This window comes from Procambarus clarkii, chromosome 74 (assembly GCF_040958095.1).
Source record: "Procambarus clarkii isolate CNS0578487 chromosome 74, FALCON_Pclarkii_2.0, whole genome shotgun sequence".
Taxonomy (NCBI): domain Eukaryota; kingdom Metazoa; phylum Arthropoda; class Malacostraca; order Decapoda; family Cambaridae; genus Procambarus; species Procambarus clarkii.
This window is the reverse complement of record NC_091223.1, coordinates 20,928,648-20,953,367: the sequence shown is the minus strand read 5'-3', so window position 1 is coordinate 20,953,367 and position 24,720 is coordinate 20,928,648. Positions and strand designations below refer to the sequence as shown.

Sequence of the window (24,720 nt, the reverse complement as noted above, 5' to 3'; positions counted from 1 at the left end):
CGCCCCACTACAAAACCGAGCCAGTCCCTGAACCGCGGATGAATCGGGACATGCCAATAAGCGTCCCGGAGGTCCAGGGACACCATCCAAGCTCCCGGCTCCAAGAGGAGCCGAACCTGAGACAGCGTAGTCATCCGAAAGGAGGGGCAATGAACCCAGGGGTTCAGACGGGACAAGTCCAGAATGAACCGCAGGTCCGCGCAGTCCCGTTTCGGAACCGGAAACAGACGGGAAACCCATCTGAGGGACGACGTCGTTTCGACGACGCCCAAGCATACCCACTCCAAGACGACTCGACAGAGCGCAGGGAAAGAAGCCTGCCCTGCCAGCCCCGACCCCCCAAAGGGGGGAGGGGCCACCCAACGCCACCGCAGGCCGCGAGACACGACCAGAAAGGCCCACGAATCGTGGGACCAGGCGCGGGCGAACAGCGCAAGCCGCCCCCCATCGCCCCGTCAAGGGGGCAAACCGCAAAAGGGCCGGCGACCCTTACGAGACCCAGAACCCCGCACAGCGCGAACACCGCGCCGACCAGACGAGGGAGGGTCCGCAGGAGGAGCCAACCCCAAACCTGACACCAGAGGCCTACCACGACGAGAGGAACCCCGAGCCCTGGCACGACCTTTCCGGGAAGACCCACCCCGGGCCCCCCGGAAAACTAACAAGTCCGACATCGGACGACAAGCCGCCGACGCAGCCTGAATAAACTGCGCCACGGCCAACTCCCCAAACAGGAGAGGACAAAAAGGTGAAGAACGCCTAAGAGCCAGAGCCCAAGCAGATTCCACGGAGGAACCCAGCACCGCCTGCCGACACGCGAGACGGGAAGCATAGAACAGGGAAACCGCATCCCGCAAAATCGGCGTGAACAGCTTCAACAAGGCAGCCGACGAACGCGCAGCCGAGGACAAGGTGCCGGACCCCGGGACGGACCCAAGCGTCCCCACATCCTCCACGAGCCAATCCGAAGACAGCTCCAGGAGGGACAAGAACCGCAAGGCCGAACACAAGAGGCCCCGGGCGCGCAAGTCCTCCGCCACGAGCGCCGCCGAAAGGGAGGGAACCTGCACATGGAGCTGAATAACACCCACATCGCGGGGAAGGGCAGGGGCAAACAAGCACTCATTCAGGTACTCAAGTTCACCCCCCAGGAAAACCTGAAGCACCGTGGAAGCTTCCCGCCACTCCAGCGTGCGGGAACGACAGAAGGAATGCCAGGAATCCAGACCAAACAAGGGGCAGTCTGCTAGCCAGGACGACTCCGGAACCTCGTAACGGAGCCAGAAAGGGAACGAAGTCCCAAACCTGAACGTGGACGGATCCATTTCCGAGGCATAATCCGGGTCACGCAGGAGGTAAGCTGCAAAGGCCGCTCGCACACCACCAGGTTGGATGCGATAAGCTGAAAACCTCCGGAAGGACGGAACCGACGTACCCGGGGGAACACGGAACCGAACCCGGGGAGGGGCCGACACCAAATCCAACTCGTACGCAGAGGGGGGAAAAGAAAACCCCACTCCTTGTAACAATAAGCCCCGCTCAGTGGGAAGAAAAACCCAGGCGGGGTCCAGCGGGGCCCAAGGCCCCCCAAGTCAGCCCCTCCCCAGCCTCGAGGTCCGTCACCACAGGACCCGAGGCCGAGTCCTCTCCCCAAGCCCCGACCCCACAAGACAAGGACGCAGCAGCCAGAAAAGCTGGAGGAAGGGGGGCCCACTGGTCAGACCCTGAAGCTTCGGCCGGGAGACAAGACTCGAATGCCTCTGCCGCCCCCCCCCCCGGAAGGGGCAACCCCCGAAGCTGCCCGAGTCTCGAGATCAAGTAACCCCTGCTCCGACCCCGAAACCCTCAGACGCTTCGGGGCCGGAAGCAGGGGCGGGGGACCAGAACGAACAGAAGGGGAAGGACGAGGAGGTGCGGACTGAACCAGGATCGAAGCGACCCCCACCCCCAAGTCCGGGTCTCGAAAAGCAAAGCGGGGCAGCCCCGGGGCATCCGGGGAAGCAACCAACCGAGCACGTTGCAACAGACGAAACCTAGACTGCAACGCACGTGCCGCCCGTACCCGAATAGAATCAGAGGATTGGGTAAATTGAATCACAAGCAAGCAGCAACACTCGCAGGACTCAGGGTCGAAAGTATCACCGACCCAACAGGCAGCGTGGCAGAGGCAAAAACAATGAGGGTCACCCTGAGACAAGGGGACCGAGCAACCCTCAAACTCGCACACAGCGAGTGGGGACTCCGGGGTCACATCCATCGGACCCACGCGCCCCCTAGGGGATTCCCAGGGTCCTGAGCGTTTACTTTAAGAGGACTCGCGCTCAGGTAGTCCCAGGCAGGGTGCTGCAAACCGGCGCCCAAAACTACCAAGCAAACTTCTAAAGCTGAACCCCAGGGACGTGTACACTCACGGGGACCTAGCAGGGGGCGCCACCGAGGAGAACAGTGGAAGGGCAAAAACAAACTGAATAAAATGACAGAACCCCCCACCAGGCAAAAACAAAAAGAAAAACAAAACCCCGCAAGAGGACAGCGAACCCCAAGGAACAGAGCCGGCCGCGATGTCGGGAAATACAAGCTGAGCAGCACCCTGCGCCCCTACCAGTGCAAACTGCCTCTTACCTGCCGGTAACAAGGGAGAAAGAACACCCAAGAGCCCAACAGGCGGCCGAAAAACCGAAAGGTAAAACGGACCAGCAGAGGCAGACCCCGAGGAGCCTGTGGAAGGTGGCCCCAAGCCCCAAGGGCAGTACTTACAGGGCACCTAGGGAAGGCAGCCCTAGGCACATGCAGCCCGAGTACTGAAGATAACTCCTGGCTCTCGCACCCACAAAACTAACACCACACGCAAAGCACAGTGCAGTAGCGACACCGGAGCCAGAGCACACGACCATCGCCTATAGCATCAGCCTCAAGAACTGAGGTGTGGGTAGCCGGCGCGGGGGGTCTGGGGCTCCCCCTTCCCCCTCCCGGGGAGGGGGGAGCTGCGCAGACAGCGGCGCGGCAGTGTGTGACGTCACACTAGTTTGCTTGTTTTCGGTTGGGGAGTTCTATCCACTAGTTCGGTTTTAGGTAGCAATTTTAACCAGAATAGGGGTTTGTTTTGGGGCGCTTACCTTTCTGGGTGCCTGTTCCGGTCGATGGCAGACATAGAATGCTTCCAACTACACGGGGGCTTCTATAGGCCATTGCTCCCCTTGCCTCTCTGAGGGGGCCCGGTTCTGGCCGTGGTCCCCGGTAGGCCTAAGAACTCCATACACATGACTGATGCCAAAGTCTGTCATTAGCATATCAGCCTGGGATAGCTCCGGGGAGCCGACGGGGCTCCCCCCAGAAAATAGCATTGACTATAATGAAACACCTCTTTCTAAATGAGCTCCAGTGGCTTCCTAATTTATCTATCTTGCTAAGATGGCTCCTAACTGTTAGATCAAATCAGCTGTGGAGTTATGTTTGGCCTACTGGGGATCAGAACTAGAATCTGGCTCCCCACCTCACAGAGGCACAGAGAGGTGACACTGCCATCCCTCTCGGAAAGCATCCAGAAAGACAACGAACCAAAACAGAGCATTACTGGATTCCAAGAGACCAAAGGCTGAAAACTGCCACAAAAACTTCCCAAACAATGTAAACTAATGATTAGGTCTCTTGAAGCCAGTACAAGCTCATTAGCAACAAAACCCTGCCAGTAAGGGGGTAGGGAGGGTTGGGGGGGGCAGTGCTCCCAGTCTCTCCTAGCCTTCCATGTCAGTTCTGAATATGCAGATGACACCCACCACCCAACAATATGGAAGGGAGGATGGAGGAAGAGAATCAGGGAGTCACCTGGACTCATCTAGTAACGGGCATTTTGTTACATTCAATGGTTTTCTGGGGGAGCCCCTTGTGGCTCCCTGAAGAAAGACAAAGGCGTACCACGGAGGAGAGGAAACCATAGATATGCAAATCGAAGCAAGCATGCTAGGCCAAAAGAGACAATCCAAAGTAACAAGCAAGATGAAGCCTGGGAATATATCCAAACCCCGGGCTGCCAAGACCCTGTGAGACTGTCAAAACAACCAAACCCAGGACATGGTAGTTAATCCTTAAACACCTTATATGAAGTGTTGAGTAGCTGACGCGAAAGTGTGCACCCCTTCATATGAAGTTTTGGAGTACCGCGCAAGATTTAAACAGCCCGCGGCTACACGGGGTACACATCACCTTACCTGGTTGATGGGATTCTAGGAGTTCTTCTACTCCTCAAGCCCGACCCGAGGCCAGGCTCGACTTGAGAGTGTTTGGTCCACCAGGCTGTTGCTTGAAGTGGCCCGCAGGCCCACATACCCACCACAGCCCTGGAGAAAACAATCTAGTTTTCTCTTGAAGATGTCCACAATTGTTCCGGCAATATTTCTTATGCTCGCTGGGAGGGTGTTAAACAACCGTGGACCTCTGATGTTTATACAGTGTTCTCTGATTGTGCCAATGGCACCCCTGCTCTTCACTGGTTCTATTCTGCATTTTCTTCCATATCAATCACTCCAGTACGTTGTTATATTACTGTGTAGATTTGGTACTTGGCCCTCCAGTATCTTCCACATATATATTATTTGATATCTCTCTCGTCTTCTTTCTAGTGAGTACATTTGGAGGCCTTTGAGACGATCCCAATAATTTAGGTGTTTTATCTCATCTATACGTGCAGTAAATGTTCTCTGTATTCCCTCTATTTCTGCAATCTCTCCTGCTCTGAAGGGGGAAGTGAGTACTAAGCAGTACTCAAGACGGGACAACACTAGTGACTTAAAGAGTACAACCATTGTGATGGGATCGCTGGATTTGAAAGTTCTCGTAATCCATCTGATCATTTTTCTGGCAGAGGCAATATTTGCTTGGTTATGCTCCCTAAACGTTAGGTCGTCAGACATCATTATTCCCGAATCCTTTACATGCTGTTTTCCTACTATGGGCACATTTGATTGTGTTTTGTACCCTGTATTATGTTTAAGGTCCTCATTTTTACCGTACCTGAGTACCTGGAATTTATCACTGTTAAACATCATGTTATTTTCTGATGCTCAGTCGAAAACTTTATTAACCCTTTAACTGCGCGGCCTATGTATATGACACCCCCCCCCCCCCTCCCCCTAGTGCGCAAGAAATAAATTATCTGGAAAAAATTCTTTTTTGTTCTGAAAGTGTCAAAAACCCCCTCCCTGTATATGGGTATAGCAACGGAATTTTGAAATTGTACTTACTTTGGCTGCTATGGGGTCCGTAAGGTGGCGCGTGGCGTCATCATTCCCCGTGCGCCCGTGCTGTAAGCTCCCGGGGCCGGTGGGGCGCCCGGGGCGGGGCGTGCGAGTTGCCGCGAATATATTTTTTTGTTAACTTTTTGCGCACAGTTCCAAATACATTTTATTTGTTTTGACATGCTAATCCTATGTATAATGAACACATACACTATATTATGGCAGTAACACATCTGTACTGTCCAAGGACACTGTTACGTGCATGACACTTGTGTGCACATATGTTGCACATATTTACCATGTATCATGCTAATTTATGTGTATATACAACCTATTTACAAACTATACACTGTCACACTATATACATTCACCATCAACACATTCAGAACACCGTGAGTGTGAGCAGCCACACCCAGCCAGCCCTCCCTCACTCCTCCAACATTGTATTCGCCAACATTGCTCCTCCCATCATACAGTTATTCACACAAATGTTTCATGTTCATTTATATATAATTACAGCACATGTACACACTATACACTGTCACACACTATATACATTTCCATCAACACATTCAGAACATCGCGAGTGTGAGCAGCCACACCCAGACTGGCCCTCCCTTACTCCAACATCTTACTCGCCAACATTGCTCCTCCCACCATACTGTTATTGTTTTTATTACACTATTTACACATGTTATATATACTGGTACCTATCTACATGTTTTATTTACCAGAACTATGCAAGTAAGCTGGTATTGTGTGCAAACAGTACAGTGGCCACCATACACTGCATGAGAAATCACACAGCAGACGACGCTACGATTACGACGTCACCTCCCTCACCAAAATAGCTCCACTCAACATACTCCTGTTGCTGTTATTACACTATATACACACACACACTGTATATACCCATGTACATGTGTTTCCCATAGCGAACCACGAAGCTAGTATGGTGAGCAAAACAAGAGTGGCTGCCACACAGTGAGACTTCCTCAATTCTCTCCCTCCTTCCCTCACCAATATTCCTCCTTTTACAATACTACGCACAATGCTAATTATAACCACAATCCTGGTCACTAATTTCTGTAAATGAACAATTGACCACAAGTTTATTTTGAAAAGGAACCTAAGAAGTCGTTTGAAGATTCCAAGATGGACGAAATAATGCTGTAGTGCTGTGGCTAGCGCTGTGAACATCGTGAACAGCACTGAATCACTGATATTTGAGCATTGTACCCAGTCATTATCACACTCACACTCTTCTATAATACTATCATGGCTAAATAATACAGGTTATATATATATTTTGACATTATTAGGTGATGCTGTGGTCACACGCTGAACAGCAGAGCTGTGCGCTCATGCTACGAGCGCCAGCCTTGGTTGCTCACTCACTACTGAGGCTCCCACACCCGGCAATGTGGACCATGATTTTTTTAAAGATGGCGTCTGTTTACAAGAGCCCTGAAGAAGCTGATGTGAACCCCATATAGCTGTGGGAGTTTTGAATGGAACGTGAAAAATAAAAACACCCGGAGGCACGTTGCGCACCCGAAGCCTGGGCCTGCAGGCACGTTGCGCAGTTAAAGGGTTAATATCAGCTTGAAGTTTTTCAATGTCTTCAGCCGAGGTACTTTTCATACTGAATTTTGTGTCATCTGCAAAGGAAGATAACGAAGCTGTGACTTGTATTTTTGTCTATATCTGATATGAGAATAAGGAAAACCAGCGGTGCAAGGACTGTACCCTGGGATACAGAGCTTTTAACTGCGCTTAGACTAGATTTTATATGGTTGACTGTTACTCGCTGAGTCCTATTTGACAGAAAACTGAGTATCCAGCGTCCTACTTTACCGGTTATTCCCATTGACTTCATTTTGTGTGCTATCACGCCAAGGTCACATTTATCAAAAGCCTTTGCGAATTCCGTGTATATCACATCGCCATTCTGTTTTTCTTCTAATGACTCAGTGACTTTGTCGTAGTGATCAAGTAGCTGTGAGAGGCACGATCTTCCCGCTCGAAATCCATGTTGGCCTGGGTTGTAAATGTCATTGGTCTCCATGAAATTGGTGACCTGACTCCTAATCACTCTCTCAAATACTTTTATTATGTGCAACGTTAGTGCAACTGGTCTATAATTCTTTGCCAATGCTTTGCTCCCTCCCTTGTGTAGAGGAGCTATGTATGCTACTTTAAGTGCATCTGGTATTTTCCCCGTGTCCAAGCTCTTCCTCCACACTATACTGACTGCCTGTGCTACCGGCACTTTGCATTTCTTTATACATATTGAATTCCATTAATCTGGACCCGGGGCCGAGTGCATGGGCATGTTTTCAATTTCTCTTTCAAAGTCTAGTATGCTCGTGTTGATATCAGTTATATTGACAGGGGTTTGGATATCCCGCATAAAGAAATTGTCTGGATCTTCCTCTTTCATGTTGTTTATTGCCCGCATAAAGAAATTGTCTGGATCTTCCTCTTTCATGTTGTTTATTGGAGTGCTAAACATACTGCTTTTTTTAGGATTTCACTAATTTCTTTGTCATCCTCCATATATGAACCTTCACTTGTACGAATAGGTCCAATACTGGCAGTGGTTTTTGCTTTTGATTTCGAATATGTGAAGAAGTAATTTGGATATTTTTTTATTTCCTGAATTGTTTTCTGTTCTAACTGCCTTTCTTCAGTTTGATATGAGTGATGTTTATTGTCTACATAAATGATCTACCAGTTGGTATACAGAATTATATGAAAATTTTTGCTAATGATGCTAAGATAATAGGAAGGATAAGAAACTTAGATGATTGGCATGCCCTTCAAGAAGACCTGGACAAAATAAGTATATGGAGCATCATTTGGCAAATGGAATTTAATGTTAATAAATGCCATGGTGTGGAATGTGGAATAGGAGAACATAGACCCCCACACAACCTATATATTATGTGAGAAATCTTTAAAGAATTCTAATAAAGAAAGAGATCTAGGGATGGTTTTAGATAGAAAACTATCACCTGAGGACCACATAAAGAACATCGTGCAAGGAGCCTATGCCATGCTTTCTAACTTCAGAATTGCTTTTAAATACATGGATGGCGATATACTAAAGAAATTGTTCACAACTTTTGTTAGGCCAAAGCTAGAATCTGCAGCAGTTGTGTGGTGCCCATATCTTAAGAAGCACATCAACAAACTGGAAAAGGTGCAAAGACATGCTACTAAGTGGCTCCCAGAACTGAAGGACAAGAGCTACGAGGAGAGGTTAGAGGCATTAAATATGCCAAAACTAGAAGACAGAAGAAAAAGAGGTGATATGATCACTACGTACAAAATAGTAGCAGGAATTGATAAAATCGATAGGGAAGATTTCCCGAGACTTGGAACTTCATGAACAAGAGGTCATAGATTTAAACTAGCTAAACACAGATGCCGAAGAAATATAAGAAAATTTACTTTCGGAAACAGAGTGGTAAACGGTTGGAACAAGTTAGTGAGAAGGTGGTGGAGGCCAAGACCGTCAGTAGTTTCAAAGCGTTATATGACAAAGACTGCTGGGAAGACGGGACACCCGAGCATAGCTCTCATCCTGTAAATACACTTAGGTAATTACAGTAATTTTCTCACAGTAAAGTTCCTTCCTCCTAACACCACTCCTCTAATTCAGCCTATGGACCAGAAAATCATAGCGAATTTTAAGAAACTTTATGAAAGAGCACTTTTCCGGAAATGTTTTGAAGTGACTAAAGCCACGAAGCTCACCCTCAAAGAGTTCTGCAAACACCATTTTAACATTTGTATTGCTTTAAAACTCGTTGACAAAGCCTGGCAAGAAGTGACTCAAAGAACCCCTGATCTCTGGCTGGAGAAAATTGTGGCCTGAATGTGTACCAGAACTAGACTTTGAGGGGGTTTGAGCCTGTAAATTAAGTGCCTATTGTTGAGGAAATTGTTACTCTGGGCCGTAGAATGGGCTTGGAATTGGATGGTGCTGATGTGGAGGAGTTGGTGGCAGAACACAACGAAGAACTGACCACCGAAGAACTCCAAGCCCTTCAAAAGGAGCAGCAAGAAGAGGCAGCTGAGGATATTTCTCCAGTGGAGGAGGATGAGGCAGAAGAGGTTGTCCCTTCCGCAACCATTAGGAAGTGGTGTCAGATGTGGGAAGAAATGCAAACTTTTATTGAAACGACTCACCCAGAGAAAGCTGTAGTAGGTCGTTGCATTAATCTTTTCAATGACAATGTGATGCCACACTACAGACGAATGTTGCGAAGAAGGGAAAAACAATCTTCAATGGATCATTTCCCTGTGAGAAAATCAAGCAGTGAGCCACAACCAGGACCTAGTGGTATGCAGGCAAAATGTGCCAGAGAGTGCACCCCAGAGAGGTCCTCACTACCTGATGTTATAATGGAAGGGGACTCCCCTTCCAAACAGTAACACCTCTCCTCCTCCCCCCTTCCTCACTATCTTCCATACGCCAACAGGAGTCATCAGCAAGGGTAAGTAATAACTTGAATATACTTTTGTAGTGTAGATTTTGATGAATTGGTATAAAATTTTAATTTGAAGTGAGGTTTTTGGGTAGTCAGGAACGGATTCATTCATTTCCCATTATTTCTTATGGGGAAATTAGCTTCGGTTTACGAGTTTTCGGGTTACGAGCTATCTCCAGGAACAGATTAAACTCTTAACCCTTAAATGGCGCATAGCTATATACCATTTGACACCCACAGGCGCATACCAAAAAAAAAAAAAAAAAAAATTATTTTTTCTTCTTAACCTGTTAATTTGTGTTCACTGATCACGGGAAAAATAATAAAAAAATCGTAAGTGGCATATATTGCCCACTATAGGGCGGGGAATTCTGGCAAAAATCAGGCGCTGACTGAGTGTGCGTCCCAGGCGGTCTGTTGATCGCCAGCTGTCAGGCCGGAGTTGCCACAAAGAGATAATTACCTAATTATTTCAATGACTCTGATTGGTTTTTCGTAGTTTTTTTGCTGTAATATTATTCAATAGTGTGTAGTGTGATATATTTATATAATAAAATGAGTGAATCGTCGCTGTACTCAAAAATATGGTGTGCATATTGTTGATTCAATTATGTTCATCAAACAGTGAACAAATACTTTGTCGGTTATTAAACTATATACACAGGTTATATATAAGTATCTGCATGTTTTGTTCACCATGACGAACCACTAAGTTGGTATGCTGAGTGGCAGTGGCAGTGGCAGGCAGTGACTGGCTGCCACTGGCTGCCACTCCCTCCCTCACCTCACCTGACTTGCCCTATTCTCCACCCACTATACTGTTTTTGCTTTTATATACAGACATTATATATAAGTATTTACATGTTTTGTTCACCATAACTGTACATCTAAGCTTGTATGGTGAGTAAAAGCACAATGACGTAGCTACTCACACAGTCAGCTGGTGGCGGCCGCCCTCAAGGCCAGACGCACTAATATTTCTCCTACAACAATACTGTTTGTGGTGTTATTACGCTATATACACACATTATATATAAATATCTACCTGTTTTATTCACCATACTTGTACAAGTAAACTGGTATGGTGCCCAAAGACCATCGTGGTCATCAGTAAACAACATGGTAAGTCCTGCAGACGACGCTCCTCCCTCACCAAAATGGCGGCTCCCAACCTCCTACTCTCGCTGTTATCTCACACTATACACACGTTATATATAAGTATCTACATTTGTGTTCACCATAGTGAACCACTAAGCTGGTATGGTGAGTGCAGTCAATAAAAGGTGGCCACACACAGTCAGAAGACAACGCCACCATCCTCCCTCCCACAGCATTACTCCTCCCTCCATGGTGCACAGCGCCAAATATCACCACAATCCTGCTATTATCAGAGCCCTGGTCAGTTTTATCACAGTCAGGGGTCTCCTGTAATAATATCATCGCTACATAATAGCATGAACAAGTATATTATGGCATTTTTAGGCGATGCTGTGGTCACAAGCTGAACAGCAGTGCCGTGAGTTCATGCTGCGTGCGTCAGGCTTGGTAGCTGACTCAATACTGAGGCCCCTAACACCCGGGAGTTTGCCCCCACGATTTTTTTTTAAATGGCGTCTGTTTACCGATGAAGGTGTTGTGAACCCTGTGTATCCGCGGGCCGTTTAAATCTTGCGTAGTACACCAAAGCATCATATGATGCGATGCGCAATTGAAGGGTTAAACCGAGGTACCCCTGTAATGTAAATTGAATTAATCCATTCCACACCCCCAAAAATATTAACTTAAAAATACATTTTATACCAAATAACACTCATTTTGTACTAGCTCCAATACAGTACTGCATGTATATCTTACCTTGAATAAGGACTCTTGTTGGCGTACGGAAGACTGTGAGGAGGAGAGGTGTTAGTGTTTGGAAGAGGAGTCCCCTTCCATTATAACATCAGACAGTGATGACTTTTCTGGGGTTATCTTGAGATGATTTCGGAGCTTTAGCGTCCCCGTGGGCCGGTCCTCGACCAGGCCTCCACCCCCAGGAAGCAGCCCGTGACAGCTGACTAACTCCCAGGTACCTATTTTACTGCTAGGTAACAGGGGCATAGGGTAAAAGAAACTCTGCCCATTGTTTCTCGCCGGCGCCCGGGATCGAACCCGGGACCACAGGATCACAAGTCCAGTGTGATGTCCGCTCGGCCGACCGGCTCACCACGGGGTACTGGGGTACTGGTACTCTCTCTGTCTCTCTGTCTCTCTCTCTCTCTCTCTCTCTCTCTCTCTCTCTCTCTCTCTCTCTCTCCTATGTTTTGTTTGCATACCACTAGGACCTACTTTTGGCTCGCTGCTTGTTTTTCTCGCTGTTGTAATCCACAAGTTAGTAGGGATTATTAGCTAGTGGATCATTACTACAACACTTAACGAATGATGATTGGAAGTACAAGTTAAGTAGACAGACTATGGATCACATATCTAAGAAAGGTCAAGGGATTAAGACCGCAGCTACTTAGCCAAACTAATAATACCTGGAAAGAGGACTCAGGCTTCTAGGAACAAGGTTGCCGCTTCTAGGGATAAGGTTAATCGGATTATACCTGCCTTGAGAGGCGGGGTGAAATGTTTGAGGCCATGGTTGGCTAAGGTCAGTCTGGTTGTGGGAGTGGAACTGGCAAGTCCTCCGGGTCTCCGTTTGTGGCAGCAGTGAAGTGTAGCAGACAGCTATGCGAGAGCCTGATGTGATCTTAGTGACCAAGTTAAGTCTGCAGTATGTGAGTATTGAATGAAAGACTAACCGGGTGTGGAGAGTTGTAGTAATCATTCCGTATTAGGGACGTAGGCGGAAGTTACGAGTGCAAGTGGTGACCGCGGAGGTCAAGTGGTTTATGGGCATTGGAAGTGTATTTACCTAATAGAGTATGTTAATATGTTATTATTTGTCAGAGTCTATTCTTTGTAATTAAATGACAAAACCCGACGGTCTTTAAATACCTTCCAAATGTTCACTCATTGTGTTCCAGTACAAACCAAGTGGTACGCCTCAAGGGTCTGGTGTGTGTAGAAGTACACGGTGGTAGTAACGGTTGCTGAGGCAAGGTGTTATGTGTTGTGTAATCGCTGTGTTCGGAATGAACTGGAGTTCAGCATCACGACATCGCTAAAAACTTGTCTAGCGACACTTGTTTTTCCTTACATTGTAATACTTGTCTGAAGTGAGACATCACATTGCCATAAAAAGGGTTAACACAACGGCCTGCTATAGCTTGATTTGGGTGACACTTTTCAGCAAAACTTTGCAAATTTTCCCATACAAAACACACTTTCTTAATAAATGAGGAAGGGACATCCTCTACTCTACATCAACAACCCTCATACCATTTTCATGTTTACAAAGTAGATCTCTTTTTTTTTTTTCCTCAATGGTCATCCTCATATGTGTTTTCTTAGGTTGAAACTTAACACTGGCTTTCTTGGGACCCATGGCGTGATATATAATAATTACTTCTATGTCAATAAACCAGCGTGGAATGTAATGAAACTCCATTTTCTGGCCGAGACCCAGAGGCTCCTCGGAGCTATCTAGGCTGATATGTATTTTCTTAAAATCGGGCATCAGTGTGAATGGAGTTCTAGGCCTACCGGAAACCACAAGCCAGAACCTGGCCCCCCTGACAGAGGCACGAGAAGCAATAGCCTATAGAAATGCACATATGATTTGGAACATTCTATGTCTGCCATTGACCGGGCCAGGCACCTAGAAAGGTTAGGGCCCCAAAACAAACCCCTATTCTGGTTAAAACTACTACTAAAAACAAAGAGGGGACAGAAATCTCAAACTGAAAACAAGTAAACGAACATGATGTCACACATGCCGCACCACTTGTCTGCGCAGCTCTCCCTCCCCCATCCCGCGTCTCAGGGAGGGAAGAAGGGGGAGCCCCAGACCCCTCGCACTGGCTATCCACACCCCAGTTCAAATTTGGATGTCAAAACATGCAAAAAAACAAAAAAAAAAGCCGACTGGAGGAAGGGAGGGTTGCCGGGGAGCCTCCGGATCTCATCCAGAAAATGCCGTTTCATTACATTCAACACTGGTTTTCTGTGGGGAGCACCTTTGGCTTACCGGAGATAACTACCCAAAGCCAAGGACAAAAGAGGGACAAACCAGGGAGGCGGAACCCAAGTGCCTGAACCTGAAAGCAAGACAACTGGCAACACCAAATGACCCCCGTGGACGACCTGGGAGACCCAAACCATGAAACAGGGACAAAGGGAACCTGAGTCAACTCGAAGCGTGTATAAAGCCACAGAGGTCGCGGCATGCAGGCAATGGCTGAGAGCCACAACCGGACACAAGAAGAGGCACCCCCGGCTAACCAACCAAGCATCAACAACCTCAGGGACCCCCTCCGGGGGTCCCAACCTCACCAGAAAAGAAGAGATGGCTGCAAGCAAACGAACTGATCACCAGAATGCAAAGGAGCAGAAACCACTGAGAAACAAACCAGAATCGAAGGGACCACAGCAAACCAAGGTAAAGAGAGAGAAAAGAGCAACCTTGTCCAAGACCAGGACGGTTCAGGCGGTGCATGAGCAGGCCGGAGGTGAAACAACACACAAGACAGCTCGAGAAACGGTGCAGAAGGAACATCAAAACCGAAAGCAATCCGTAGCGGCTCTGCCAGCACCGCACAAGACGAAGCGACAGTATGTGGCAAGATGACGGTCCTGAACCGCTACGAGAGAAGGAAAAGACCACTTCAACAAAAAGCACACTATATCTACGAAGAGACAAAAAGAAATAGGAAGGACCAACAGGAAACATCATACCGCCGCAGAGACGAAGCACGCAGGTGGGACACCATCAACGAAGCCGAAGCCACCTGATCACCAAACAGATGGTGATAGACTCAAGTCAAAATTACCAGACTCGAAGACTCGTGGAGAAGACCGAACCACCCCCTGTAACTGACCAAACCGAGCATCTGAAAGAGACAGAGCCGGAAAACCCCTGGTTGCAGACTCCAAGCAAGCAGCGCCTGAAACCTAGGCTGTCAGGGAACCAGATGGCACGTCCGCCAGGGCACCAGGAACCCGAACCCAGTGAGCCGGGAAAGAACCAACCCTGGTGAGCAAAAGCGCCCCGTCCGGGAGGAACTCCCTCGGGACCCCCAAAGAACCAACAAGTCCGATAACGGATGACGACGAGAAGCTGCTGCTTGCAGAAACTGCCCAACCGCAGACTCTGCAAACAGCAAGGACAAAATGGCGATGAAAACCTAACAGCCAGGGCCCAGGCAAAGTCCAACGAGGAAGCGAGCACCACTAGCCGACACACGAGACGTGAAGCTAGAACATTGACACCGCATCCCACAGGATTGGCACAAACAGCTTTAACAGGGCAGCCAATGCCCGCACCGCCGAAACCAGAACCAGAGCACCAGACTCAGGATTGGCACCCAGTGCCTCCACATCCTCCTCAAGCCAGTTCGAAGACAGCTGGAGAAAGGAAAAGAAACAGAGGACCAAAGCCAAATGGTCATGGGCGCAAAAGTCCTCAGCTACCAGGGTAGCCAAAAGGAAGGGAACTTGCACGTGAAGCTGCAGCAGGCCGACATCCTGAGGAGGGGCAGGAGCGAACAAAAATGCATTGAGGCATTCAAACTCGCACCCCCCCCCCCCCAAGGTAAACCTGAACAACCATAAAGACCTCTTGTCACTCAAACGTGCAGGACCGACAGAACATATGCCACGCCCCCCAATGAGAAGAGAGAGAACACTCTGACAACCAGGATGACTTCTCAACCTCGTCATGCATCCAGTAAGGAAAGGAAGAACTGAACTTAAAAGAGGCAGGAACCATTATTGAGGAGTAATCCGAGTCGCACAAGAGGTAAGCCAAAATGGCCTCACGCAACTCATGGGGAGGGATGCGAGACGTCGAAAACCTCCAGGAGGAAGGGACCGAAGTACCCAAGAGAACCCAGAACCAAACCCAAGGAGGAGCTGATGCCATATCAAACTCGTACAGGGTGAGGGGATAAGAAAACCCCACCTCTTGCAACAACAAGCCCCACTCAGAGGGTACCAAAACCCAAGCGGGGTCAAACGGGGCCCAAGCCCCCCCCCTCCCAAGTCAGCCCCGCCCCGGAAACCTCCACACCAGGAACTCGGGGCCGCGCTGTCTTCCAAACCCTCCACCTCAAAAGAAAAGGCAGAGTTCACCGGAAAAGCTGGAAAGAAGGGGGCCCACTGGTCAGCCCCAGAAGCACCAGCTGGAGGAACAGGCTCGTCGAACAGGAACAATGCCTCTGTCATTACACCAGAAAGGGTATTCCCCGAAACTGCCCGAGGTTCACCACTAACTATACCCTGTCCCGACTCCAAAAACCTTCAGACGCTTCGAAGCCAGATGTAGGGGGGGGGGGACAGGACAAACAACAGCACGAGAAGGACAAGGATGTGCGGACGAAACCAAAGTTGAAGCAACTAACATCACCCAAGCCCTGGTCCCTATAATCAAAACAGCGCAGTCTCGGGGCATCCAGTTGACCAACCAACCTAGCGCACTGCAGCAACCTAAAACGCACATGCAATGCCGAAGATGTCTGCACCCGGTCGGTGCAGACATCTTCGCATGCAGGGAGCCGGTCGGCCGAGCGGACAGCACACTGGACTTGTGATCCTGTGGTCCCGGGTTCGATCCCGGGCGCCGGCGAGAAACAATGGGCAGAGTTTCTTTCACCCTATGCCCCTGTTACCTAGCAGTAAAATAGGTACTTGGGTGTTAGTCCGCTGTCACAGGCTGCTTCCTGGGGGTGGAGGCCTGGTCGAGGACCGGGCCGCAGGGACACTAAAACCCCGAAATCATCTCAAGATAACCTCAAGATCTCAAGATAACCCGAATATCAAGAACAGTGGACTGGGTGAACTGGAGTACAAGCAAGGAACACCACTTGCAGGACTCCAGATCAAAGGTGTCACCGACCCAACAAGCAGCGTGACGGAGGTAGAATTGGTGATTGTCACCCTGAGACAAGGGGACAGAGCAACCTTCACACTCGCATGAAGCGAGATGAGACCCTGGGGATGCATCCATCGGACTAGTAAGCCAGGACCAGGTTTTCAGGGCTCTTAGACCCCTGGAAACTTAAGACTTGCCCTAGCCCAGGCAAGGTACTGCTAACCAGCACCCCAAACTACCAAACAAACTTCTAAGTACTGAACCCTTGAGACATGTATATTCACAGGGACCTAGTGGAGGACCACCAAGAATATATATACAGAAGGGTCAACAACACCACGGGCAGACCCCCATACCATTCAGCAAACAAAAAGAAAAGAAAAACCTTACAAGAGTACAACGTCACCAGACAGAATAGAGCCGGCCACTATATTATGGTAAAAATATTATATTATGTTTTGCGCCCCTATCAGTGACGAAACTACCTCATACCCAGAGGCAAACAGAGGTGCATGAAACACTCCAACTGGCACCAAGGGCAGGCAATCACCGAGCAGCAAAAGACCACAGTGGGGGTAGACTCCAAGTTGACTTGTGGAAGATAACCTGAAGTCCCAAGGGCAGTACTTACAGGGCACCTAGGAAAGGCAACCCTAGGCGCATGCAGCCCAAGTACTAGTGAAACTACTCCTGGCTCACACACCACCACGGAACAGGACCACACCACAAGACACAGCACTGGAATGTCAGGAGCCAGAGTCGCACAACTGCAAGGTCTCACATCAGCCTCAGAACTGGGGATGGATAGCCAGTGCCGGGAAGACAGTGGCGCAGTGACAGTTGTGGCGTTATTCTCATTTGCTCGTTTTTAGTTTGGAGGAGTTCTGTCCAACAGTTCGGCTTTCAGTAGCAATTTTAACAAGATAGAGTTTGTTTTGGGGCACCTACCTTTTTGGGTGCCTGACCCAGTTAATGGCAGACATAAAAGACTTCCAACCACACACGGGTTTCCATAGACCATTGCTCCTCGTGCCTCTATAAGGGGGCCAGGTTCTGGCTCGTTGTCCCCAGTAGGCCTAAAAACTCCATTTGCTTTGACTGATGCCAGGGTCTAATATATTCATATCAGCCCGGATAGCTCCAGGGAGCCAAAGGGGCTCCCCCCAGAGAGGGGACAAAAACCTAAGAGCCAGAGCCCAAGCAGATTCCAAAGAAAGAGCGAGCACAGCCTGGCAACATGCGAGGCGTGAAAACAGAAAACATACATACTAAGACTTACCTCATCACATCTCTGGAGTAATTTCTCATCTTCTAGCAACAGCGCAGTGTCATAAACACAAGGAAAACTCTCTGCATCAACTTCCTCTACCTGATACTGAAAAAATGAAATGTAATAAGCTTTAATAATGGAGTGCTTATCACATTAGGCTTACAATGCATTTATAAAGACTGAATACTATACTACAGAGTCGTGACAGGGAAAATGCCATCTCTCATCTTTGAATTCCTCTTCAAACTGTGATTTAGTTTAACCCCTGTACTGTGCTCACCAAGATATCTCGGATGACAGGTGGTGTGATCACCGAGAACATTCATTTGAATGAACAGCAAACAATTCCAAACTCCTGCAGGCACACAGGGCTCACATCCTGTTCCTGAGGCAAACAGTAAACAGACGCCATCTTGAAAAAAACTCCTCTGCATCCCTCTTGGCCGAGTCTCGGTACTGAGTGAGTAACCAAGAGTAGAGCATGCAGCAAGAGCTCACAGCACCGCTATGTAGCTTGAAGCTACACTACCACTTAATAATGATGAATAAAATAAGTAACATTATTTTGTGATGAATGTGTCATAGATAATCCTGACTGTGATAAGACTATGTACAAGGTTCAGATATCAGTTACACAATGCTAGTTATGAAGTTCATAGCACAACTCAGACAACAACAACAGCATTCAGCCATTGTTTCATGCATCTATGCATCATGAAACTACCCCATGCACCTTTAGAAAATATGCCTGTGAAAAATTATTCATATTCAGGATTTAACGACCATGATACTGATAATAAGAGCAGCATTGTGCCTAGTGTTAGTGATGTGCATATTATACTGGAAGCATTCTGTAGAGTTAAGTGCCATAGTCAGCTGACTAGCGTGTTGATACTATGCTGTGTCTTGATCCACTAGACCAGTTTAAACCTTAACCACTGTGATGCTCCGTGTTTACTGGGACATTCCCTCCGTGCGCCGAAAATTGTGTGTTCGCAAAACTTCTTTTGATCTTTGTAAAATAGTAAATTCCTTACCTGAACATGTAAAAAAAACTAATAAATTCCATTACTTTGGCTGTGGGGACGTGGAGAAGGGGGACATGTTTGCTGTGTGCCTGTGCGTGAAACTCCCAGAGGCCATCACGCGGGCCGTTTAACCCTTAAACTGCTCGGCAAAAGGGGCAGGGAAGCAAAAAACATTTAAATTATATCAAAATTACTTAAAAATGTTAAACAAATCTCAAACTTATTGGCTTCAATGTCGTGAAACTTTCATCAAAATATTTTCAAAAATTGATTTTAGACAAATTTCTTAAAAAGAAGAACGTTTTGTTGATAAGGAGAACAGCTTCTATTAACTGGAGCTGATGGATAATGCAGTAATAAAGAGATGCAAGCACCTGTCCAATGCACAAAGAAGAATAGTACTAAGAAGTGTCCACAAAGTGCATATGCAGCTGGTGCCTTTATAGCATTGCTGAGTAATACATAATAACACAAATAATAATGAGTATGTTATTATGCTCTATTTTGTTATATATCATATAAATACATTGATGCTATGCTGGCTGGGTGTTAATATCTGTTATGCATATGAGGAGTCACAATAATGTGGCTGAAAAATGTTGACCAAACCACACACTATTAAGTGAAGAGATGACGACGTTTCGGTCCATCCTGAACCACTATCAAGTCGATTGTGATTTGATAACATAATCGACATGATAATGATCAAGGACAGACCGAAAAGTTGTCATCTCTTCTCTTTCTAGTGTGGGGTTTGGTCAACTTAACCCTTAACCCTTTAACTGCGCATCGCGACTGCAGGCCCATGTCTGGGGTGCACTACCCGCCTCCAGGTATTATTATTTTTCATGTTCCATTCAAAACTCCCGCAGCTACATGAGGTTCACATCAGCTTCCTCAGGGCTCTTGTAAACAGACGACATCTTTAAAAAAAATCGTGGTCCACATTCCCAGGTGTGAGAGCCTCAAGTGCTCAGTGAGCAACCAAGGCCGGTGCACGCAGCATGAGCTCACAGCACTGCTGTTCAGCTTGTGACCACAGCATCGCCTAATGTCAAAAAATATATAGAATTTGTATTATTTAGCCATGATAGTATTACAGAAGAGGCTGAGTGTGATAATGACTGTGTACAATATTAAAAAATTTGTGATTCAATGCTGTGTTCACGATGTTCACAGCACTAGCCACAGCACCACAGCATTATTTCGTCCATCTAGGAATCTTCAAATGACTTCTTAGGTTCCTTTACAAAATAAACTTGTGGTCAATTATGTATTTACAAGATTTAGTGACCAGCATTGAGATAACAGCAGGATTGTGGTGATAATAAGCACTGCGCGTAGTATTGTGGGAGGAGGAATTGTGGTGAGGGAGCGAAAGAGAGAATAGAGGTAGCCTAACTGTGTGTAATGACCTAAGTGTAGTTACAGGATGAGAGCTACGCTCGTGGTGTCCCGTCTTCCCAACACTCTTTGTCATATAACGCTTTGAAACTACTGACGGTCTTGGCCTCCACCACCTTCTCACCTAACTTGTTCCAACCGTCTACCACTCTACTTGCGAAAGTGAATTTTCTTATATTTCTTCGGCATCTGTGTTTAGCTAGTTTAAATCTATGACCTTGTTCTTGAAGTTCCAGGTCTCAGGAAATCTTCCCTGTCGATTTTATCAATTCCTGTTACTATTTAGTACGTAGTGATCATATCACCTCTTTTTCTTCTGTCTTCTAGTTTTGGCATATTTAATGCCTCTAACCTCTCCTTGTAGCTCTTGCCCTTCAGTTCTGGGAGCTTCTTAGTAGCATGTCTTTGCACCTTTTCCAGTTTGTTGATGTGCTTCGTAAGATATGAGCACCACACAACAGCTGCATATTCTAGTTTTGGCCTAACAAAAGTCATGAACAATTTCTTTAGTATATCGCCATCTATGTATTTAAAAGCAATTCTGAAGTTAGAAAGCGTAGCATAGGCTCCTCGCACAATATTCTTTATGTGGTCCTCAGGTGATAGTTTTCTATCTAGAACCACCCCTAGATCTCTTTCTTTATCAGAATTCTTTAAAGATTTTTCACATAATGTATATGTTGTGTGGGGTCTATGTTCTCCTATTCCACATTCCACAACATGGCATTTATTAACATTAAATTCCATTTGCCAAGTGGTGCTCCATATACTTATTTTATCCAGGTCTTCTTGAAGGGCATGACAATCATCTAAATTTCTTATCCTTCCTATTATCTTAGCATCATCAGCAAACATATTCATATAATTCTGTATACCAACTGGTAGATCATTTATGTAGACAATAAACATCACTGGTGCAAGAACTGAACCCTGTGGTACTCCACTCGTGACATTTCTCCAGTCCGATACATTGCCTCTGATTACTGCCCTCATTTTTCTATCAGTCAGAAAATTTTTCATCCATGTTAGCTTACCTGTCACCCCTCCAATATTTTCCAGTTTCCAGAACAACCTCTTATGTGGAACTCTGTCGAAAGCCTTTTTTAGGTCCAGATTGATGCAGTCAACCCAACCATCTCTTTCCTGTAATATCTCTGTGGCTCGATCATAGAAACTGAGTAAATTCGATACACAGGATCTTCCAGATCGAAAACCATACTGTCTGTCTGAAATTAAATAATTTCTCTCCAGGTGTTCTACCCATTTAATTTTAATTATTTTTCCCAATATTTTGACTATTACACTTGTCAATGATACAGGTCTATAATTAAGGGGGTCTTCCCAGCTTCCACTTTTGTAGATTGGAACTATGTTAGCCTTTTTCCACACATCAGCTACAACTCCTGTAAACAGGGATGCCTGAAAAATCAGTTGAAGTGGAATGCTGAGCTCAGGTGCACATTCTCTCAGAACCCATGGTGAAACTCCATCTGAACCAACTGCTTTGTTCTTACTTAGCTCCTTGAGCATTTTTTCCACTTCGTCTCTAGACACCTCTATGTGCTCTATGTTGTTCTCTGGAATTCTTCTTGTGTCTGGTTCCCCTGAAAATTTCATTTTGTACAAACACACTTTGGAACTTTTCGTTTAATGTTTCACACATTTCCTTTTCATTTTCCGTGAATCTATTTCCCATTTTCAACCTCTGAATATTATCCTTTACCTGCAATTTGTTGTTTATGAATTTATAGAATAAACCTGGTTCTGTTTTACATTTGTCTGCAATCCCTTTTTCAAAATTTCTTTCTGCCTCTCTCCTCACTGCCATGTAGTTGTTTCTCGCATCTTTGTATCGCTGGTATGTTTGGGGTTTGGCCTCTTGCTGTATTGATTCCATTTTTGTGTCTTTTGGTCTGTGGCAGCCACTCTTTGTTTTGCTCATCATACTAGCTTAGTGGTTTGCTATGGTGAACACATTTGTACATGCGTATATACAATGTGTGTATATAGTGTAGTAACACCAACAGGAGTATGTTGGGAAGAGCTATTTTGGTGAGGGAGGTGACGTAATGATACTGTATCATTAAGTGTCTTCGGACAGTATGGATGTTCTACTGCCATAATATAGTGTATGTGTTCATTATACAGAGGATTGGCACGTAAAAGCATATAAAATGTATTTGGAACTGTGCGCAGAAAATGAACAAAAATATATTCGCTGCAACTCGCACATCCTGCCCCGACCGCCCTACCGGCCCTGGAGGCATACACCATGGGCGACCAGGGAATGAAGACGTCACACACGAACTTACGGACCCCATAGCAGCCAAAGTATGTACAATTACGACCTTCTGTTACTATACCCATACTCAGGGAAGGGGTTTTGACACTATATAAACAGAAAATAAATTTTTTCCAGAGATTTTATTTCCTGCGCACTGGGGGGTGTCATATTTTGGAGGCTGCACAGTTAAGGGGTTAAGCTGCTAAGGGGTCCTGAGGAGATTTACACCCCTGTGCGCAAGAAAAAACCAGCGTTGAATGTAATGAAACGCCATTTTCTGGGTGAATCCCGGAGGCTCCCCAGAGCTATCCAGGCTGAATGGATATATATAACTTTCTGGCATCAGTCAAAGTGCTAGGAGTTCTTGCCTACCAGGGACCACAAGTCAGAACCTGGCCCCCTCAGAGAGGCATGAGGAGCAATGGCCTATAGAAACCCCCCTTGTGGTTGGGAGCATTCTATGTCTGCCATCGACCGGGATGGGTACCCAGAAAGGTAGGAGCCCCAAAACAAACCCCGGCACTACTGGAGGAACCAATTCGAATGCCTCCGCCGCCACCCTGGAAGAGGAACCCCCGAGACTGCCCAAGTCTCAACCCAACCAGACCCCGCCCCAACCCCGAAACCTGCCTATGGTTTGGAGCAGGAAGCAAGGGAGGAAGTGTGTAGAACAGAAGGAAAAGGACAAGGAGCGGAAGGAGCCAGAGCCAAAGCGACCCCCCCACCCCCAAGTCCGGACCCCAACCACCAAAACGGGGCAGCCTCGGGGCATCCGGGGCCACAAACAACCAAGAGCGTTGCAGCAACCTACAACCAGCAAGCAACGCCGCAGCCGCCTGCACCCGATTATCATGACCAGCGACCTGGGTGAAAGAGCACGTACTGACAACACCAGCCATACAACTCCGGGTCACAAGAAACAATGACCCAACAGGCAGCATGGCGGAGGCACAACCCGTGAGTGTCACCCTGAGACAAGGGGACAGATCAACCGTCAAACTCGCAGGATGCGAGAGGGACTCCGGGGACACACCTATAGGACCACGGAGCCCCCTTGGGGTTTTCCAGGGCCCTTAGCCATTGGTACACGCTAAGGGAAGCCCAGACAAGGTACCGCGAACCGGTGCCCAATTCTACCAAACTAATAAAGCTGAACCCCCGGGACGTGTCCACTCACGGGGGCCAAGCGGGGAGTACCACCAACAGAAGGAATGGAAAGAAATCACCTAGAACAGGAATGGGAGACCATAAAGGCAGACCCCCCCCACCAGGCAAAAACAAAAGAAAAACCCCGCAATAGGACAACGTACCCAGGCGGAACAGAGATGGCCACTGTTATGGTGAAAACTAGCTGTGCAGTACCCTGCGCCCCTACCAGTGACGAAAACTACCACCTACCCAGAGACAAACCAGGGCAACAAAACCCCAGCCGACTCCAAGGGTGGCCCAGTACCGAGCAATAAAGGACACAGCGAGGTAGAACCCAAGGTGACTTGTGGAAGGTGGCCCCAAGCCCCAAGGGCAGTACTTACAGGGCACCTAGGGAAGATAGCCCTAGACGCATGCAGCCCGAGTACTGTGGAATCTTACTCCTGGCACACACCCCACCGGTAGAGACAGTCCACACCACAAGGCACAGAACTGAAAAAAAACGGAGCCAGAGGCACTCAATCAGCCAGTAATTCCATCAGTCAAGAACTGCCAGTTGGATCGCTGGCATGGAGGGTCTGGGGCTCCCCCTTCCCCCTCCTGGGGAGTGGGGGGGTTGCGCAGACGGTGGCGCAGCGACGTGATGACGTCATGCTAGTTAGATAATTTTGTTTGGGGAGTTCTGTCCACTCGTTCGGCTTTCAGTAGCAATATTTTTACCAGAATAGGGGTTTGTTTTGGGGCGTCTACCTTTCTGGGTGCCTATCCCAGTCGATGGCAGACATAGAATGCTCCCAACCACAAGTGGGGTTTCTATAGGCCATTGCTCCTCATGCCTCTCTGAGGGGGCCAGGTTCTGGCTCGTGATCCCCGGTAGGCAAGAACTCCTAGCACTTT

The 24,720-nt window shown here is 47.4% G+C and overlaps 1 protein-coding gene across 6 annotated transcripts in view; it reads right to left on the bottom strand.

Annotated features, from left to right (window-relative positions):
- Nucleotides 1-24,720, bottom strand: part of LOC123767303 (BTB/POZ domain-containing protein 6) — a 188,152-nt gene that overhangs the window by 97,833 nt on the left and 65,599 nt on the right. For 5 of the 6 annotated variants that reach the window (XM_069313070.1, XM_069313069.1, XM_069313073.1 and 2 more), the window contains one exon: nucleotides 17,968-18,063. The exons of the other annotated variant lie outside the window; for it this stretch is intronic. In XM_069313070.1, the coding sequence (XP_069169171.1) occupies nucleotides 17,968-18,063 (96 nt within the window). The remainder of the gene's footprint in view (nucleotides 1-17,967; nucleotides 18,064-24,720) is intronic. 6 annotated transcript variants of the gene reach the window in all.